Source organism: Arvicola amphibius, chromosome 9 (assembly GCF_903992535.2).
Source record: "Arvicola amphibius chromosome 9, mArvAmp1.2, whole genome shotgun sequence".
Lineage (NCBI taxonomy): Eukaryota > Metazoa > Chordata > Mammalia > Rodentia > Cricetidae > Arvicola > Arvicola amphibius.
Window position 1 is genome coordinate 7,240,706 of NC_052055.2, and position 18,169 is coordinate 7,258,874.

The following is an 18,169-nucleotide window of genomic DNA, read 5'->3' on the forward strand; positions in this document are numbered from 1 at the left end:
ACATAGAAATAAGTAATAATACAATGCAGTTCAAGACTCATCTCTCAAAACAAGATAAAGACTAAGGCATAAAAATGAACACATGTTAAATACTGGATTTCCCGTCTTACTGGGAAAGCCAGTAACATTGCAGGCAATTCAGAGGACTACCCATAAAATGGGCCTATTTATAGGTGGAGACCATTGCTGTGAACATGCGGGTGGAAACACATTTTTCTACTGCTGGGGAAAGTCACTCCAATGTCTACTGGACAGAGTTTGCATAGGTAAGAATGTGTTTGCTTCTGAGCCAGAATAATTTTGCATTGTTAACAGCTATGCAAAGAACAGAATTATAAATTGGCTCCTACAGAATCTGAATCCTATGACCCCCAGCAGCACACTCTGGTTTCAAGTGCAAGTGCTTTCTAACCAACTGTACTAAATCCCTAAGTACACAGCACGTGCTTCGAGACACGTGCTTTGAGAGGTTTCCATGTCATAGTTTGAATCCCTGTGTGTTTGGTCAGCTCAGGTCTTAAATGTGTGGATGCTAATTAGCGGATGGACTCATTCCCTTCTGTTCTGATGATGGTTTCATCAAAGTGCTAGCTAGCCTCATATTCTGTTGGTGAACTTATCGCTGAGTTGTCTGTTGGGAGGCAGGAGTTTTTGGAGGGAGCAGGTTACTGGGATGTGTCTTATTTCCCTCTCTCCTTCTTCCCCTCTTCCTCTCTTTCTCCTCTGCCTCTCTCATCTTTCCTCCCCTCCCCCTTGTCTGTCTCCTTCCTTTCTTTCATCTTCCTCTTCCTCCTTTCATCTTCCATGAAATGAGTGACTTCAGTCCACACATATATGTATCCCAATGTCCCTTCTTCCCCACAATCCAGAAAATCCAAGAAACCAGGAACCAAAATCTGAAAATTGAAGCCAAATAAACATTTTCTTTGTTTTTCGTGTATTTTTTCTTTTCACAACAACAGGAAGCTGAAACAGATAATGCTCACTGGGATCTTAAGGGTGAGTGGCCAGACCTTGGGATAGAACTCTTTTATATGTTATTAATTTTTCAGAATAACTATAGCAACAGTTTTCGCCATTGCAGCTCATATATACTTTATTTTTGCTGATTCTCTTTCAGACTTCTTTCCCTATTCCCAACCCCACCCCTACTGCTCTCCTTTCTTCTCCCATTAATCATTCTCCTTCTGCATGTAACCTGTATTGGGTTCTTTTTAATGTTATTCAAAAGTCATGGTTGGATCTTTTTTGGGGAAAGTAATTAGTGTAAAACCTTTAAAACACAGTAACCCTCTGTCTAAAAATAACACACACACTCACACACATACAGCACACACACACACACTCACACACACAAACATACACCATACACACATTCATGTGTACACACTCATATACACATACACACACACAGAGAGAAACTGAATAGCAAGTAACTTTTACTTTGAGAAAAGAATTCAATCTGTAACATTTTATGGCACAATCATCTATTACTTTGCAAATCAATTTTCTGAAGCCTGTTAAAATGGATATATTAAAGTTGCATCTGCTAAAACAAATTTAATCTTTTGAAGTTCAAATTCTACCATGAGAAAATGTTTAAACACAAATTCTTAAAGAAATGGTTTTTAAAATGGTAACCAAATACACACCATATTTAAACATAATATTTGCAAGAATACCCAACCTACTTTTACAAGTTCCCAAATCCAACTAAAATATATGCATAAAATAATGCTAAATCTACTTAGCCTTAATTATGACAAATCACTATCCGCTTTCTGTAAAATTGCAAAGATTTAATTCATTCCAAATTTCATTAACATTTTAAGAAAACATGTTTGTGGATAGCAATATAACTTTAGAGCTATTAAATACATGCTACATATCAATAATGTTCACATGTAGTGTTGGTTACTAGCTAAAGAAACATCATCCTGCTAGCAATAAGCTACCTCACACGCAGCTCTCTTTTCCCTTTAACATATGGGCATATATCACACCTCCTTTTTCAGTCCCAGATTCCTCTGTGCTAATTGCAGCCAAGTTCAACTGGTGTAAAGAGGACTTCAGAGATAGGATGTCTTAAATGGAACCACAAAGTTATTAGGGAAAATATACTTGAGGCTGAAAGAACAAGCACAGACAGACACATTTTAAACTAGCAGCAGCTGGCTCCCCTCCCCATCCCTGTGAAGTGAGTACCAGGGCCAGCAGAAGAAGGCTCTCTACGCGAGGAGCACATCAAGTGCAAGTGTTAAGGATGTTAGATAATGTGACCAGATGCAGGATAAAATAAGCCTTTCTTAAAACATGTTATAAAAGTTCCCCAGGGACATGATGTATTTAAAAGAAGATTTAATCTTTCCCAATGTCTCCTCAACCAGTATTTTCAATGTGGGCTCTATTGACCTTGGAATCTGGACATTGAAGGGACATCTTGAGCATTATGACATTGTTGGTAGCATCCTTGGCCTTAACCTAGTGTATTCCACAATAGTATATCCTGGCTTTAGCAGACATGGTCAACTTATCCCTATGGGTAAGGTTGCCAGATCTAATGAGTAAAATGAGGGGACACCCAGGTAAATCTGAATCCCAGACAAACAGCAAGTGACATTTTTTGGCATAGATATAATCCATATAAATGCCATTTATCTGAAATATACCTTTTGCTGAGCCACATAACCATCCATGAACCCTACTTGGGTAGAGAGTGAAGTATTGTATCTGAAAACCCCTGTGTTATGTGTGTCAATCAGTTCAAAGAGAACAACACATGGGGACACTTGATTGACCCGCCAAATGCTATCGCTCAGCAAAGAAGCCTCCTGGTTGCACAGGGCAGCTCTATGACCTTCTTCACAGAGACAGTGTGTGTTATACTTGAATCAATGTGTGAAAAACACTTAGTGCAAAGGCTTGCATAGGAAACCATGCATCTTCATTGCTTTATCCAGCGATTCTTCAGGAAATATTGTTGTGATATTTACTCTTCTCTGCAGTACAGTTTCATGAACAAGATAGGAAGCTATAATGGACCCAGCAGGAAGCCTGTAGTAACTCTAAAACTTGTCTGTGCATTGACATCAGCTGAGACATTTCCTATTGGCTCTCTGTATCCAACAACAGACACGTCCGCATTTCATGGGTCTGGGTGTGGCCTGACACTGGGGATTTTCAAAACTTGTCAGGAGTCCAAGAATATGTAGCCGAGGCTGAGTAGTCGGAGAAGAATGTGTCACATAATAGTGGGGCGTTTGCGGGGGAGAGAAGGACGTTAGCTTTGTTCTTTCCAACTCGGGGGCTGTAGGAAGCATCTGGGCCCTAATGCAGGGAGCAGAAACAATTATTTCTTTCATTCACTCCACAAATACATATCTGAGTGCCAGACCATATTCTCAATAGGAGGGAAAAATCTCTGCTCTCGTTACAATCCTATAGAAAGGCAGGAAATAAACAAGAGGTATTTTAATCTAATTTGAAAGTCTAAAAGTAAGAGAAGTCAGCACTAGCCCTGATCAAGCTCTCCAAAGAAGGTCATGAGAAAGGGAAATGGGAAGAAAATAATGCGATTTGACAAGATCTTTGCTGAACTTTGCACATAAAAGTAACATAAGCAGGAAGGGCATATTGTCAGGTATAAATCACCAATGGTGGCAGAAAACTTGTCAGCAAGGCTACAACCTCTTGTGAGGCTGTAAATACGTAGCAGGAACTCACTAGTGGGGAATTCACACACTAACACTGGACAGGCAGGCCAGGGAAGAATCTCTTTTGGGGAAGCTGTACATTGTTTACAGGTTATTAGAAGGTCAAGGTTTAATTCCCATGCACTCTCTTCTTCTAACCCCCAAGAAGGAACTGAATGAAGAAGAGAAGAGCTAGGCTATAGAGATGCATAGGCTAAGACAGATGAGGATGTTCATCCAGGATCCCCACATTATATGAATGTCAACTCCTTGGTCCAGGAAACTGAGTTACTGAGAAATTTCATATGTGGCCACAGAACCATAGACCTTTTGGCAATAAAGTCAGAAGAACTGTGATATATTTGGAAAACATATACTGTGCCTTATAAAAAACACACAAACATACAAACATATATGTGTATATAACTATATAACTATATACAATTATATATAACTACATATATACATACACACACACACACACACACACACACACACACACACACATGTTTCTGTTGTATTCAAATCTCAACTTGCTAAATCTGCAGTTCCTGAGAGTAGTTGAGTGATAGGTGCTTCTCTCAGGATACACCGTCTATAATATCTATCATGCTCTTTCTTTTCATATGTAAACCCCCAAATAGGTATTATCTGATCTTGTTTACATAAAAGTTAACCTCCAGTCAACCAGTCCGCCAAAAACAGTTGCAGATGAATCTCACAGTTGGATAGCCATGGTCCTCCTAGTACTTCAGCTGTGTTTGGGTGGACTGGGAGAGGAACAGCTAATGCCTGAGAAAAATGTAGATGGAAATTGATGTAGGAACATTCCTGTGGGGAAGGCCTGAATTCTCTGCTCTACTCAAATCCCAATGGGAGATGCCCTACACGTATTTCCTGGGCCCTGTCTACTAGACAGACAGGCAGGAGGTTAAGGCTGCCGCTAATACAGGGAAGACCTTAGGTTGCTGATCTGGACCCGACCTCCCTGCCACAAAAAAAAAAAAAAAAAAAAATTGAGACTTTATAGTTCTGAAAGGCAATTCCTTTAAACCCTTTCTGGTATAGTTTTAGTTGACATTCTATTCTTTTTACTTTGCTTCATCGTCGTTTTGTTCCTGGTTATGTTACATAAAGAATATCCTTATTGGCACACATGAGAGTCCAATTTCTGTCTCGCAATCTCAGAGTATTCTTCAAAATACAGAAGTGGCAGAAGGTGCCTGAGAAAAACAATGTGTTAGGCTGACAACACCACTCATGTTGTCCTCGGTGTATCAGTCTTGCATAGGATTTGGTAATGCAAACTAAACATTGCTAAAACCCTTCTTGGTAAGCTAGATTTCAGTTACAGTATTATATGGAGTCCTAACCCTCAGTGACTTGCTATATAATAAGTCTTAATTTCTTAATAAATTTCTTGATTGCATGTTTAGTCCTACAAAATAACTCAGGGATCCAGGCTCATGATCCAGCACCTTGCTTCTGTACCATCACCATATGACACATGTTTGCTTTTGGGTACCGAGGCAGGGGCAGCGGTACTCTGGAGCAGTGATTCTCAACCTGTGGGTCCGTCATGACCCCGTTTGGAGTCTCATATCTGATATCCTGAATGTCAGGTATTTACACTATAATTCATAAAAGTAGAAAATTGCAGTTATGAAGTAGCAATGAAATAATTTTATGGTGGGGGGGGTCATCACAACATAGTCTCTATTAAAGGGTCACAGCATTAGAAATGTTGAGAGCCACCACTCTGGAGTAAAATGATGGCTTTTACACACATGTGTATAAGGCATATGTGTGATTTCTGCTCAGTGACTGCCAGAATTAGTTTTATAACTTATTGTATGATTGAAACGAAGATGTGACATCACTTGGAAGAACTGCGAAGTAGCATCTTAAACTTGGCTAATCTAAAAAGTACAGACTCAGGAGTTCTCACTCTATCGGCCTAGGAGTGGTGTGTCTGTGGAGAGCTGGGGAGTTTGCTCTTTAAAAAGTCCCACAGCTGATTCTCATTATCAACAGGAAGTACTGTGAGCTAGTGTTTTTAATGCAGAGAAAACAAGAATTTAAGGTTACTGTGTCTGCAGTATTGGGCTGGACTAAAGACGAGGGAGCTAGAAGCTGCAAAGTTTACTTTATATGGTGTTTAGTGAGAAGACACGCACATGTGTGTGTCCACATATCCTGCTGCGTGTTAGCAGGGCTTGCTCAAATGCAGTGTCCTAACAATATTTTAATTTCTCTGTATATTTTAAGATTCTCATCCCCACCCCTTCCTTCCTGATCCCTAAGCAACTAAGCAAACAAGTATAAAGTGACGGCCAACCAGTCCTTGTCCAGTTCAATCAATAATTGCCACGGGTGTTAACACCTGAGTGCCTTGGCATCAGATGGGATGGGTATGGGCACCTTGCTTGCTTCTCTCATGGGGTAGCCAAAGAGTCAGGGCTACCTGTACCGTGCCTTAGAGTAGCACAGTCAGCGACTTTGAATGTGGTTCGTTGCTGTATCTACTCTCTTCTAGGGAGACTGAGAAGTAGAACAAAGTCTAGAATAGCAGAAAGTGGCCAGTGCCTGATTCGTTGTGAAGTTGAAGTTTTCTCGGCACGGCTAGATCATTGAAGGGTGCCTGTCCAGGTTTGGCTTTCTTTTCCTGGATGCTGACATTTACAATGCGTTGACCTGACACTGTTAGCGCTGTTCTCAAGTGGTGTGGTGGGGAGCGGGGCATGCCCCTTACCCTTAGGAAAGGAGGCAGTTCTGTCAATGTACAGTCCTGTCAGCTTGCTGCCTGTGCAGCCTGGCTGGGTCGCGTGTTGATGAAACGTTGTTCTTGTGACTCTGCACTCACCCTGAGAGAGACGGACAGGTTTAAAGGTAGGCTCCTGTTTCTTTGTTACACTCCAGTATGTCTAAGGCTGAGATATCAAGGAATTCAGAATCCACCCATCTCCATGACTGCTTTCCCTGAAGCAGGAAGGGAGGGCTTCAGTCCTACAGTGGGAATCTGGAAACTTGGATTTCTGCATAAAAGCACATAATAATTGGCAACAGAGTGAGGGTCTCCCCAAATTATAAGTGCCCTTTCTTTTATACTTCTCATTTTGTTTTTCTATTCTTCATCTAAAAAATACAAATTCAAAGACAGGGAAATTATTTTTAATAATTCTAACCTAGAGAATCTCTAAATATAATTAAATATATAACTTTAAAATGTCTAAGTGTCTGAGATTAACATTAAAATGAGGTATTAATGCATTACAAATGCTTTCCTAAGCCTTTTAAGAAGAATATGAATATTTTATTAATAAATAGAGTAAGAGTAAGTCAGAGTAGTATGTAAAGACCTATTATAGAGCGGAAAGCAGAAGAAATGGAAGGAGAGCCTCAGAAAGGGTCCCAAGGATCCAGAGGCTGGGAGCTCACTCTGGCTGTGATCAGCAGAAAGGGTCCCAAGGATCCAGAGGCTGGGAGCTCAGTCTGGCTGTGATCAGCAGAAAGGGTCCCAAGGATCCAGAGGCTGGGAGGTCACTCTGGCTGTGATCAGCAGAAAGGGCCTCAACGATCCAGAGTTTGGGAGCGCACTGTGGCTGTGAGCGCAGTCCCCTGGGAGACACACTCTCTACTGCAATCACAAAGAATCAGGCAGAAACCTGTGCTGGAAGGAGAATTAGAATGTTTCATTCTAATTAGAATTAGAATTGCCTCCACAATCTAAGATTATCCCCTGGAGATTCTGATAGCCCTGTTCCCAAACTCCTTTGTTGGGTTCTCACAACTGCAGGAAGATATCATAACACTCTTGGCATTCACTCAAGGAGTTGAGTGAAATTGATCCAGAAGCCAGAAGCTGCCTTATTCCAGGGATGGAGTCTTTAAGGCTGTCATTATGTAACTGTAATTACTACCTTCAGTAGGATGTAAAATAATTCTATGTTTAAGTTGATGTGAATTATTGTGACCTGGGTTTTAATTATAATTCATAATGATGGTATGGCTAGGTCCCCATTTTGCTACACTGATATGGAAGTGGTTTTCTGATAAGTGTGGGAACTAACTTTTAATATTCAGAATTAAGGAAAAAGCTATTTGATGTATAGTAGTGATGATGATGATGATGATGATGATGATGATGATGATGATTATAAATGCAGGGCAATGCTGTTGGGTCCATCCCTCCTCTACTGGAAGAGCGTATGGAGTTTTTAGTGTTGTAATCATAGCTGAATATGTTATCATCTTCCTGTCTGGTACTCTGATACTCTGGAACGGTCCTGATTTGGAAGTGTAGCCTTTTTTGTGGACAGAGAGGCACTAAGGCTTTGAATTTCACAAAAAAGGGGGGAAGTTGTTAGAACAAGAAAAGAACAGTTAAAGTCCTGTGTAGCCAGAGTCTGGCCCTGTGCCAAGTTAGGCTGTAGGCTAACTGTCATATCTTGACCTACTGATTGTGCAAGCGATGCATTCCCTGTTTCTTAACACTTTCGAAACATCTTTGTTTAGGGTCGGGTTCATTAAGACTGTTGCTGTTTCTGCTTCTCCCATCAGAAATGGAGTGCTGGCATTTCTACGCCATAAGAGTTGCCAGGTAGATGCTCTAACGTAGTTTGACTTCTTGAGGATCCAGGTGTTTATCGCTGTTTATTGATGTGGCTAGCCTTTTAATCAGGATATGAATTGCATTTTACCATTTTGTGTAAAGATTTGCCATCAGATGCCCACCGCTCAGGCACTTCAGTTTGAGGAAAAGGTCTAGATTTTCTGCTTTCAGGTAAAATCCCAGCTCTCCAAGAGCCAATAATTTCATTGGCATTAGAAAGTATTTTGACAAAAGCAATGCACACAGTGGTGACTCTAACAGTTGCAATGAGCCAGGAAGAATGCCAGGAAAGAGTTACTAATAGAAAAGTCACGTGATGTCAGATTTACAAAACGATAAGATGTGATCTTGAACTGGGAGAGCTTGGCAAAGTGGGACTGACTGATCTGGGTGGGAGCTGGGAAAGGATCACAGAGACAACAGTAACCAGGACTTCATCAGCCACAGCAAACTTTCCACCTGGACAAGAGTTTCCTTAATACGTAAATAACCCAGTAGGACAATTTGAAAAGCACAAACAGATATATTTTGGAAATATAGTTCTGGTTGTTTTTAAATGACTGAATGTATCACTTTTGGGTATAATAATAAAATCAGGGTGATTTTTTTTCCAGTTTTCTTGTCTTTTTTTCTTTTTAATCAAGTTTCTACTTTCAGCAAAAATTGTCTTACATGGTGGGCTAAGGGATTTGACTCAGTAGTAAAGCGTTTGCTAAACATGAACTAGAGACACAGGATTTGATTCATAGACGTCTGTAAAAAACAAAAAAGAGTTACTTGAAACTTTCAAGTTTAAAGGTAGTAGTTTATTTAATATTGCATCATCTCACAACTTCCGAGAAGACAGAATAGACTCCTTGAAATATTTTTAAATTACAAAAACATTCTAATGAGCTATGCATATATATTGTACAGCAATGCAAGTTCAGTCCCTCCATGTAACCTAAGTTACTCCTGTCAGAAAGCAACAAGTTTCCTTTCTCTCCCCACCTTTTCTCACTTAGATACAGGGGGTTGAACTGAGGGCCTCCTACATTGCACAAACACTGTATCATTGAGCAATATCCCCATTCCTTTACATACATGTATGTCTCTCCCTCTCTCCTTTGCTTTCTCTGTCTTTGTCTGTCTCTCCTCTGTGTGTGTCTGTTTCTCCCTTTTCTCTTTTTTTTCTCTCTCTCTCTCCTTCCCTATCTCTCTGTTGTCTGTTTCTTCCCCTGCCCTGTGTGTGTATATGTGTGTGTCTGTCTGTGTGTGTGTGTGTGTGTGTGTGTGTATTGAGTCATAGTTCCAACAATGGTCCAATGTGGCTTTGAACTCATTTTGTAAGACAGACTTTTAACTTTGCACCTTCCTGCCCAAGCCTCCCAAGTAGCTAAGATTACAGTCTTGAACCCCCAGGGGTAGGGTTAGCTACTACTTTCTTACATGTGCTAACAAAACTTTATATGTGGATTCATATACTTTGTTCTATTTTCAAAAATGGAGACATACATCGGAGGTATTCTGAACCTTGCTTTCCTCCTCAATATATATATATATATATATATATATATATATATATATATATATTTCCCCCCCAAGGACATTTTTACTCACCATACCAAAAAATCTTTTCTTCCCTTTGAGTAAGTACTATGTAGCCCTGGTTGGCCTCAGCAATCCTCCTGCCTCAGTTTCCTGAGTGTTGGTGTTACAGGTACATGCTCCTGTGTCCAGCAAGAACAAATGGTTTTAAATTTTTGAATACATAAACATCTAATTTATTTGCTCAAGTGTTTTCAACGGCTACAGGAAACTGTCGTTTCAGACGTAAGCAGGGCCTATCCTAAGAAGTGTAGATGCTTTAAGAATGAGCCGAGACTCTGCACAAATGCCCTCTGCAGGGAGAACCACTCTGTCCGCACACACCTGCTGTCTTCAGAATCAGCAGTTTCCACTCAGTGTGACCAAAATGCTATTAAAGGCTTTCTTTTTGGCTTCATTATTCTAATAGAAGAAACTAGTATTTATTGGCAGCTAACTGCATTTCACGACGTGAAGTAAGGGGCTTTTCTTAGGTTTTGCGAAGCTTCTGCTGTCACGTCTAAGTCTTGTCAAACCTGAGAATGTGGAGACTTTCTGCACCTCCCATGTTCCCCTTAGAGTTTGATGGTTTTAGCTCTCACAGTTGTTTCTTTGAGCCGTGTTGAGTTAACACGTGTGTTTGGTATGAGGGAGGAATCTAAGCTCTTTCTTTTTTGTGTTCTACCAATCGTTCTGGAACTGTTTATTGCAGACAGCATTCCCCCCCCCCCCCCAACACACACACCAATTAAATGTTCTTGGCATCCCTGCTGAAAACCAATACCATTAAAACTTTATTTCTTAGTGCTTGATTCTATACTATTGATCTATATCTGACTTTATGCCAATATACAATTTGTAACTTTTATGTTTTGAAATTAGGCAATACAAGACCTTGAGCTTTGTTCTTTTTTACGTTCTTCTTTTTAAACTGGCACTTTGGATCACCTTGAATTGTCATATGAACCTGAGGATAACTTGTTCCATTACTGCAAAGAAAACAGCTGGAAGTTTAATATGGAACATTTCGACATGTAGATTAAAAACTGTAATTTTAGCATTCTTTTGAATATAGCCAAGTGAAATATATCTGAAAAGAAACTTAGATGCACAGATGGTGACAACATTATTAATAATCATCAAATCAGGAAAACCCCAATGTCCAAATGTGGTCTGTGTCCAGGGAAGCATTATGGGATGTACAGATACGCCTGCAGATGAAAACGGCCTGAGGCTGGTGCATGAGGCGAAAGAGGTGGATCTGAAGTCCATAGGCCACGATTTCTTTACATGGGATGCTTAGTAAAGCAGGCTCATAGATGATGTGTTAGTGGTGGCTTAGGGCAGCGGGTAGAATGGAAAGCATCTAACCGTTAAGCTTATTTTCACATGATGGAATGTTTAAAGACAAAGTTGTTCATGATATTTCCTCAATCTGTACACTTTGAAGGGGTGGATTTTATGGTATGTAAATTATACACTAGCAAACAGACATTAACGAGGTAAAAGGCAATCTACAAGTGAGTAAAGTATGCAAGGAAAGTTTGTTTGTTTTTTTTGGACAACAGAGATTTATGCTGCTGGCCTAGGGTAAGAGCTATGGAGTTGCCAGAGGGAAAGTGTACTTGGAAGACTCACAGGTTGGCATTGTCACAGGCCACACAGACCAAGATTAAAAATGGACTTTAGGGGGGAGGTAGGGACAGGATAAGGACCTCTTTCTGAGTCACGGTATGGAAAGGAACTTGTACGGGAAGGTAAGAGGAAGAAGGGAAGGAAAGCAAGCACTTGTATTTGATGGCCTATGGTTTTCTGGGGCACGTAGAAGGCAATGTGACATTTTGGAGTGATAAATTTGGCACTTCACTGGAGCTGAGACAACACATGAAGAACATAGAACAGGAGGTTGACTTACAGGAAATATGAGGGTCTAATGGACTTTAAATCAAATTTGTATTCGGTCAGTGAGGTACACTGTTTGTCCAGCAGCCCTTGCCTTCCCTGATACAGATGCAGAAAAAGTGGGGATGGGTATTAACGTTGAATAAAATTGCATTTGAAACGGTAGAATGAAGATTCCTACTGTGTGGATGTAAAAGCACAAGTTTACCTGGATAGTAAGAACTCAAACACTATTTGTTCATGGTAATCACAAAGTAAATCAATTTAGTAACACAATAAAAGACATACCTTAGAAAAATAATTTCAGTTTATCAAGAATCAAGATTTTTCTTTAAAAATATTTTTGAAGCACCCTCTTTCCCCCCTCCTCTCTCTCTCTCTATCTTCCTCCCCTAAATTTTATTTTCAGAAGGTCTTGTTAAAAATGGTCAAGTTGGCTTTGAACTTTTCATCTTCTTTGTCCTCTACTGTTGGCAGAATGGTGCTCATCAAACTTGGCTTGCATACTGAGACTCAAAAGAACTCAGTGGAGGTAACCTAGTGATGTCTTCTATTGAAATGTAATTCTCAGATATAAATGAGACAAACTAAAACCTCTGTTCTCAGTCGGGATGTTAAAATGAAGTACCTTTCTTGGGTACCTTATGAATAACGAAACTCTTTCATAGAGTCTAGAGATCCAAAATCAGGGTGCCAAGCAAGAGTAGCTTTTGTTGGCGGTGCCCTTTTCTAGTTACAGACTCCTGTAACTGTGGATCCTTGCATTGCACTAGATCAGAGAGCTCATTGAGGTTGCTTTTACCAGGGTACTGGTCCCATTCAAGAGGATTTCATTAATTACCTCCATAAACCAACATGTGGGGATTAGGACTTGAACAGCTGAGTTTGGAGGATGACGAACATTGGTGATTACATGGCCTAACCAAGAGGTCCTTAAGAGATACTGGAAAACAACATCCTGAGTGAGGGCAACCCAGACCCAGAAAGACAAACATGATATGTACTCACTCATAAGTGAATATTAGACGTGAAGAAAAGGATAACCAGGTTACAATCCACAACCCCTGAGAAGCTAGGTGACAGGGGGAGCCTAAGAGAGACACATACATAGATGCCCCTGGGAAGGGGAATAAGAAGATCTACTGAGTGGATGGGAGGAAGGGAGGGCGACAGGGGAGGGGCAGGAGAACGACTGGATGCTTGAGTTAGGGAAGGGACATTGAGGGAAAGGAGGGCAAGAGATGTCTTGATAGAAGGAGTCATTAGAGGGTTAGGGTGAAACCTGGTGCTAGGGAAATTCCCAAGGATGCCCCCACCTAAGACTCTAAGCAGTAGTGGAAAGGGGGCCTGAACTGGCCTTCCCCAGCAGTCAGATTGATAACCACCCCAATTCCAGTAATGATGGAAGCAGATCTATAGCTAAACACTGGCGGAGCTCCTGGAGTCCAGTGGAATGGAGGGAGGAGGGATTGTATGAGCAAAGGGGTCAAGTTCAGACCCACAGAGACAGCTGACCTGAACTAGTGGAAGCTCTCTGACTCTGGACTGACAGCTGGAAAACCCACTAGGCCCTCTGAATGTGGGTGACAGTTCTCTGGCTTGAGAAGTCTGGCAATGGGACCAGAATTTATCCTTAGTGCATGAACTTGCTTTCTGGAGCCCATTCCCTATGTAGGGGTAGTTTACTTAGCCTTGATACTGGGAGAGGGGCTTGGTCCTGCCTCAACTTGATGTGCCAGACATTGCTAACTCCGTATGAAGCCTTACCCTTTCTGAGGAGTGGATGGGGGCTTTGGATAGGGGGATAGGGAGGAGCAACAGGAGGGGAGGGAGGGGGAACTGTGGTTGGTATGTGAAATGGAAAAAAAAAAAAGCCTTTAAAAAAAGAGAGATACAGAAGGAAGGCTGGGGCAGTTTTTAAGCCATGCAACACTTTGGAACTTAAGACTGCCTGCTGAGAATGCAATTTCCTTGGCCTCTTCCTCCGGAGCACCGTAAATCAGGCTCTCTGGGGACACCGCCCACACGTTCTATATTTTTAACCAGGTGTAAAGTTGATGCCGATGTTGAGATCCTAAAGTTTATCCAATCAAGTGAGAAATTTAAATTGATAATGGTGCGAGCATGGAAAGAAAGATGAGTCAACAAATTTCAAACATCGATCAGAGGGCTGCGGCCTCAGATGGGGTTAAAACTGGGCAAAGTAAGTTCCCCATTCTCTGGACTCCATTATTCAGAGACTTTAGCCGGTCCCAAGCAATTCACAATTTATGCCCAAATACTTCACTATACTGGCAAAAGAGGGCTTGTTTAATTTGTGGGAAAACTAACGAAGCTAACAGACATGAAAAGACTAGCCAGATCTCACACAGGAAACAAAGCCGAGTAGTAAGTGTGTGTCAAAGCAACCGTTCTTTCTCCAGTCCCCGTTTTCCACCTTCGGAGCCTTCACTGCGCTGGATTCCTACAAAGTCAATTCAGCAGAAGTTCATAAACTCCTGGCGAACGTTACCACATGGCCACTGCCTTATTTACAATGAGACTGCAATCTTAACTTTTAAAGTAGCCATCACTTTGACATTAAATTTTCTTTTCAAGGGGCAAGGATTTACGTGGTTTACACACACACACACACACACACACACACACACCACACACAGAGACACACGTTTCCAACACCACTAGCAAAAACTTTGCTAGTTTTAAACACACACACACACACACACACACACACAAAACTTAGTAAAAACTTTGTTAGTTCCTAGAACTCCCCTGAAGTCTAGCCGAGTCGAGCGCCCAGGCCGCCTGTGGGCCCCACGCAGCCCTCGGGCAGGAGGCAAGGGTTCTCCCTTCCTCGGCGGTCCTGAAAGTCCGGCTGGCTCCGGGACAGGGCGGGGCGGGGCAGGAGGGGGGGAGCGGGCTGCTCCACCGCGGCGGGACGGTGGGGGAGGGCGGCGAGCACCGGAGCGGGAGACTTAAAGATCCAGGCGTTGCCAACCTTGGATCCATCGAAGACGACGACTAAAACTTTTCGAAGTGAAGCTCTGCTAGGACCGGAGCGCGGGAACGCGAAGCAGCACTTTCCCGTCCCTCGGAGCTCGCAGGCTCCCCCGACGAGCGGCCCAATGGTCCGCCCCGGACCCGAGGAGGCCCGGCCCGCGCCGCTCGCCTGCAGGCGCGGAGCCGCCGCCCCCGGCTCGGCAGGCTGGGCGGGCGCTGTCGCGCGGCGGCCGCGGCCCTCAGAGAACCGTGGCGACGGGCGGCGGCATGGACTACCTGACCACGTTCACCGGCAAGAGCGGCCGGCTGCTGCGGGGCACGGCCAGCCGCCTGTGGGGTCTCGGCGGCGGCGGAGGCGGCGGCGAAGCTCGGCAGGTGCGCTTTGAGGACTACCTGCGGGAGCCGGCTCCGGGCGACCCCGGCTGCGGGCCCGCCGAGCATCGGCCGCCCTCGCCGGTCAGCCCCGAGGGACCCGGTGAGTCCCCCGTCCCTGAGGCGCCTCGCCTCCCCGCGCGCGGAAGGGGACGGGGACCGGGAGGCGGCGCCGCGCCGAGGGGGCGCGGGCAGGTGTGCGAGCCGCTCGAAGACTCGCAGCGGCTGCGTGGTGGCCTCTCCTGGTCTCCCCCCCCCACGCGGGACGGGCCCCACCGACTTGTCCCGGTTCCATGTGGGATCTTTCCTCCTCTCCTTTGCCTCCTCCAACCAGTTGTGACGTCCACGGAGTTAGACTTCCAGAACGCCGTGTCTCTGCTCGGCCTTGGCTTTGGCCACACTCCCTTTACTTGGTGCGTGCCAGCTGCGAGGACCCATTTCCTAACTTTAAAAAAAAAATCCAAACCAAAGCAAAACAAATGGCACTTTGTAATCGAAAGCGTTTCCCTCATCTGGGAACTTAAGTGAGTTTTGTGTGCACCGTGTGTTTTCTTGAGGCCCAACCTGGAAACTTTTCTCACTTACTTGCATTGAACTTTTTGTTCCTTCTCTGCGACCATGGCAGCGGTTGTAGGCTACTTTTTAAAGACCTTATAATGGCATGTTACTCATCCTTAATAAGTGGAAATGCTGCATCCGTATTTTGGTGTAATGCATATGGTTGTTTTCCCAGCGTTATTGGCTTTCTGTAGGATCAGCCATTCATAGTTTTATCCAGCTTGTCTTTTATAGGTGTTTGAAGGGTGCGCATAGGAGCACTTCCGTTTCAACAGTAGGGAAAAGCACAAAGCACGTAGAATGGATCTATAACCCCGCAGTACTATGCATCTTGAACCTTGAAGGAAGGAGTGTCCATCACTCACTGTCTTGTGGCTATGGAGTTTGAAGAAACTGGACTTTGGAAATCTAGTTTCAGCATGTCCCTTTAAATACATCTTTCCTTGCTTCGTCCACTTTGTCTCTTCATTAGAACCCCTGTCTTCCTGGTTTTGAAATTAGCAAAAACTTTAAAGGTTGGGGAGGCTGTAATTTTGTAAAGTTACTGGCTGGATTAAGAATCCCTTTAGAGACCAGGAATGAACAGTACTTGAAGTGTCTGAGTAAAGTTAGTTTTTTAAAAATGTAACTCAGTCTCCTACTTGCAGACAGTTGCTATTGATCAGCCCCTGGATGGGTAATGATATAATATGTGGGGTTACCAAATGAGAAAGCGACGTAGTTAATATCTCAGAGATACGTACACACATACGGATGCTTCGTTCCTGAACATACATTGAGCCCCACTGGGTCTGACGTATTCCTTCAGAATTACAGTGTCTGAAGCTCTCCAAATGTCTCTTCTGTTGAAACTGCTTATGAATTCATTGTTCATTCTTTTTTAAGGTTTATGCTGCCCCAAATCTCACAGTGTAGAGTCCTTGAGATGCCATGGCAGTGTGACCACCATGCGTGGGTGGGTTGATCCTTGCAATAACTTCTCAAAGAACATAGACAAGTTATCAGATCTTTTTTGCTGTTTGTTCTAGGCCTGTGTTTCCTTGTTTGTGAATGAGGTTGGATGGGATGAAATAATCGCAGGTTCTCAGCTCTATCGAGTCTTACCAGTTGGAAGCAGAACTTGTGACATTGATGGTCGGGAAAGCTAGGAAATAGCATGTTCAAAATGGGGCATGTTTCTGAAGTTAAGATATAGAGTTCCGAAGACAGAAATAAGTGCCCTACCAAAGGTTTGGTTACTGACTGCCTTTCAGTGAGAGGTTGCTGTGGACACAGATTCTAGGTGGGACACCTGACCAGCATACGTGAGCTCCCTACATTTTCCTGATACTGAGAAGCAGCGTGCATAGGTTTGTCTACAACAAACTGTGCTTTGAAGATTTCTGAGCAGTCTTCGTTTCTAATGAGAGTTTTATTCTTTAGACCTTGCAACTGGCTTGGGCCAGAGTCATTCTTGCATCTGTGTTCTTCAGGTTCAGCTGTTCTTTGAGATATGTTTGTTGTTTCTCACAGCCAGCATTTCCCATGCCTGTCTTCTACCTCCAGACACTGACATTCCTATAGGTGTCTGCAGCCAGGAGCCCTGCTGCTGTTGGAGACCTTGCTTCTTATCATTTCAGGTTTCTAAGGGTAATGGTGGCTTGATTTTGCCATGGACAGTTGAGAGAGAGACCAGAGAAAACTGAGGTCGCTCAGTTTGATTTTCCACTTTCTGCAAACAGCCCGTGTATCAGGCTGCTAAGTTCTGTTGCTTTGACTTCTCTCAGGGCAGCTCCCTTCCCGTTTGTCAGCTTCTGGATTTTTACATCTCCTCAGGAAGATGGCAGTTTAAGCACAGTTGAGGCACAGTAAGGATGCCGCCACATTGTTCGCAACAAAAATTACAGAAGCAATATAGTTTAATCCACACTTTAAAACCTGCTCCCTCCTTAGACACTGTTCTCATTGGGGTTAGGACAACGGCCTACACGGGTGTTTCCCCGCCTTCCCGATGCTGTGACCCTCCCATACAGTTCCTCATGGTGTGTTGACTACAACCATAGAATTGCGTTGTTACTTTACAACTCTAATTTTGCTGCTGTTGTAAATCATCTTGTAAATGTCTGTGTTTTCCAATAGTCGTTCAGCCACACAGGAGGGATTGCAGCCCTCAGGTTGAGGACCACTGGCCTACATGTTATATACCCTTTAGCAACATTTAGTAAATCATATCGTAGTCAGTAAATACAGATCAGTGGACTTGACAAGTTAATGTAAGCATTAACTTTTGCCAAAACTCTGTTTCATCAGCCTCGTTTTCCCAGTTGATGGCAGTATCCTTTAAATAGCTCCATTTAATTTTTCTTTTCATTTATCTTTTAGACCTAAAAGACCATGTTTAATTTAGCTGTCCTTTTAAAAGCTCAATCACAGTCCTGGAGTGTGGCACTTGATTAATGTACTCCAAGGCCTGCCTGAATTCAGGGCT

General features: G+C 43.0%; 1 protein-coding gene across 6 annotated transcripts in view; it reads left to right on the top strand.

Moving 5' to 3' along the window:
• Positions 1 to 18,169, top strand: part of Oxr1 (oxidation resistance 1) — a 349,606-nt gene that overhangs the window by 275,508 nt on the left and 55,929 nt on the right. For 2 of the 6 annotated variants that reach the window (XM_038343586.1, XM_038343583.2), the window contains exon 1: positions 14,963 to 15,247. The exons of 3 other annotated variants lie outside the window; for them this stretch is intronic. In XM_038343586.1, the coding sequence (XP_038199514.1) occupies positions 15,040 to 15,247 (208 nt within the window). In that variant the 5' untranslated portion in view covers positions 14,963 to 15,039. Of the gene's footprint in view, positions 1 to 14,962; positions 15,248 to 18,169 lie in introns of those variants that run through there. One more of the 6 variants, XM_038343584.1, reaches the window with a different exon arrangement.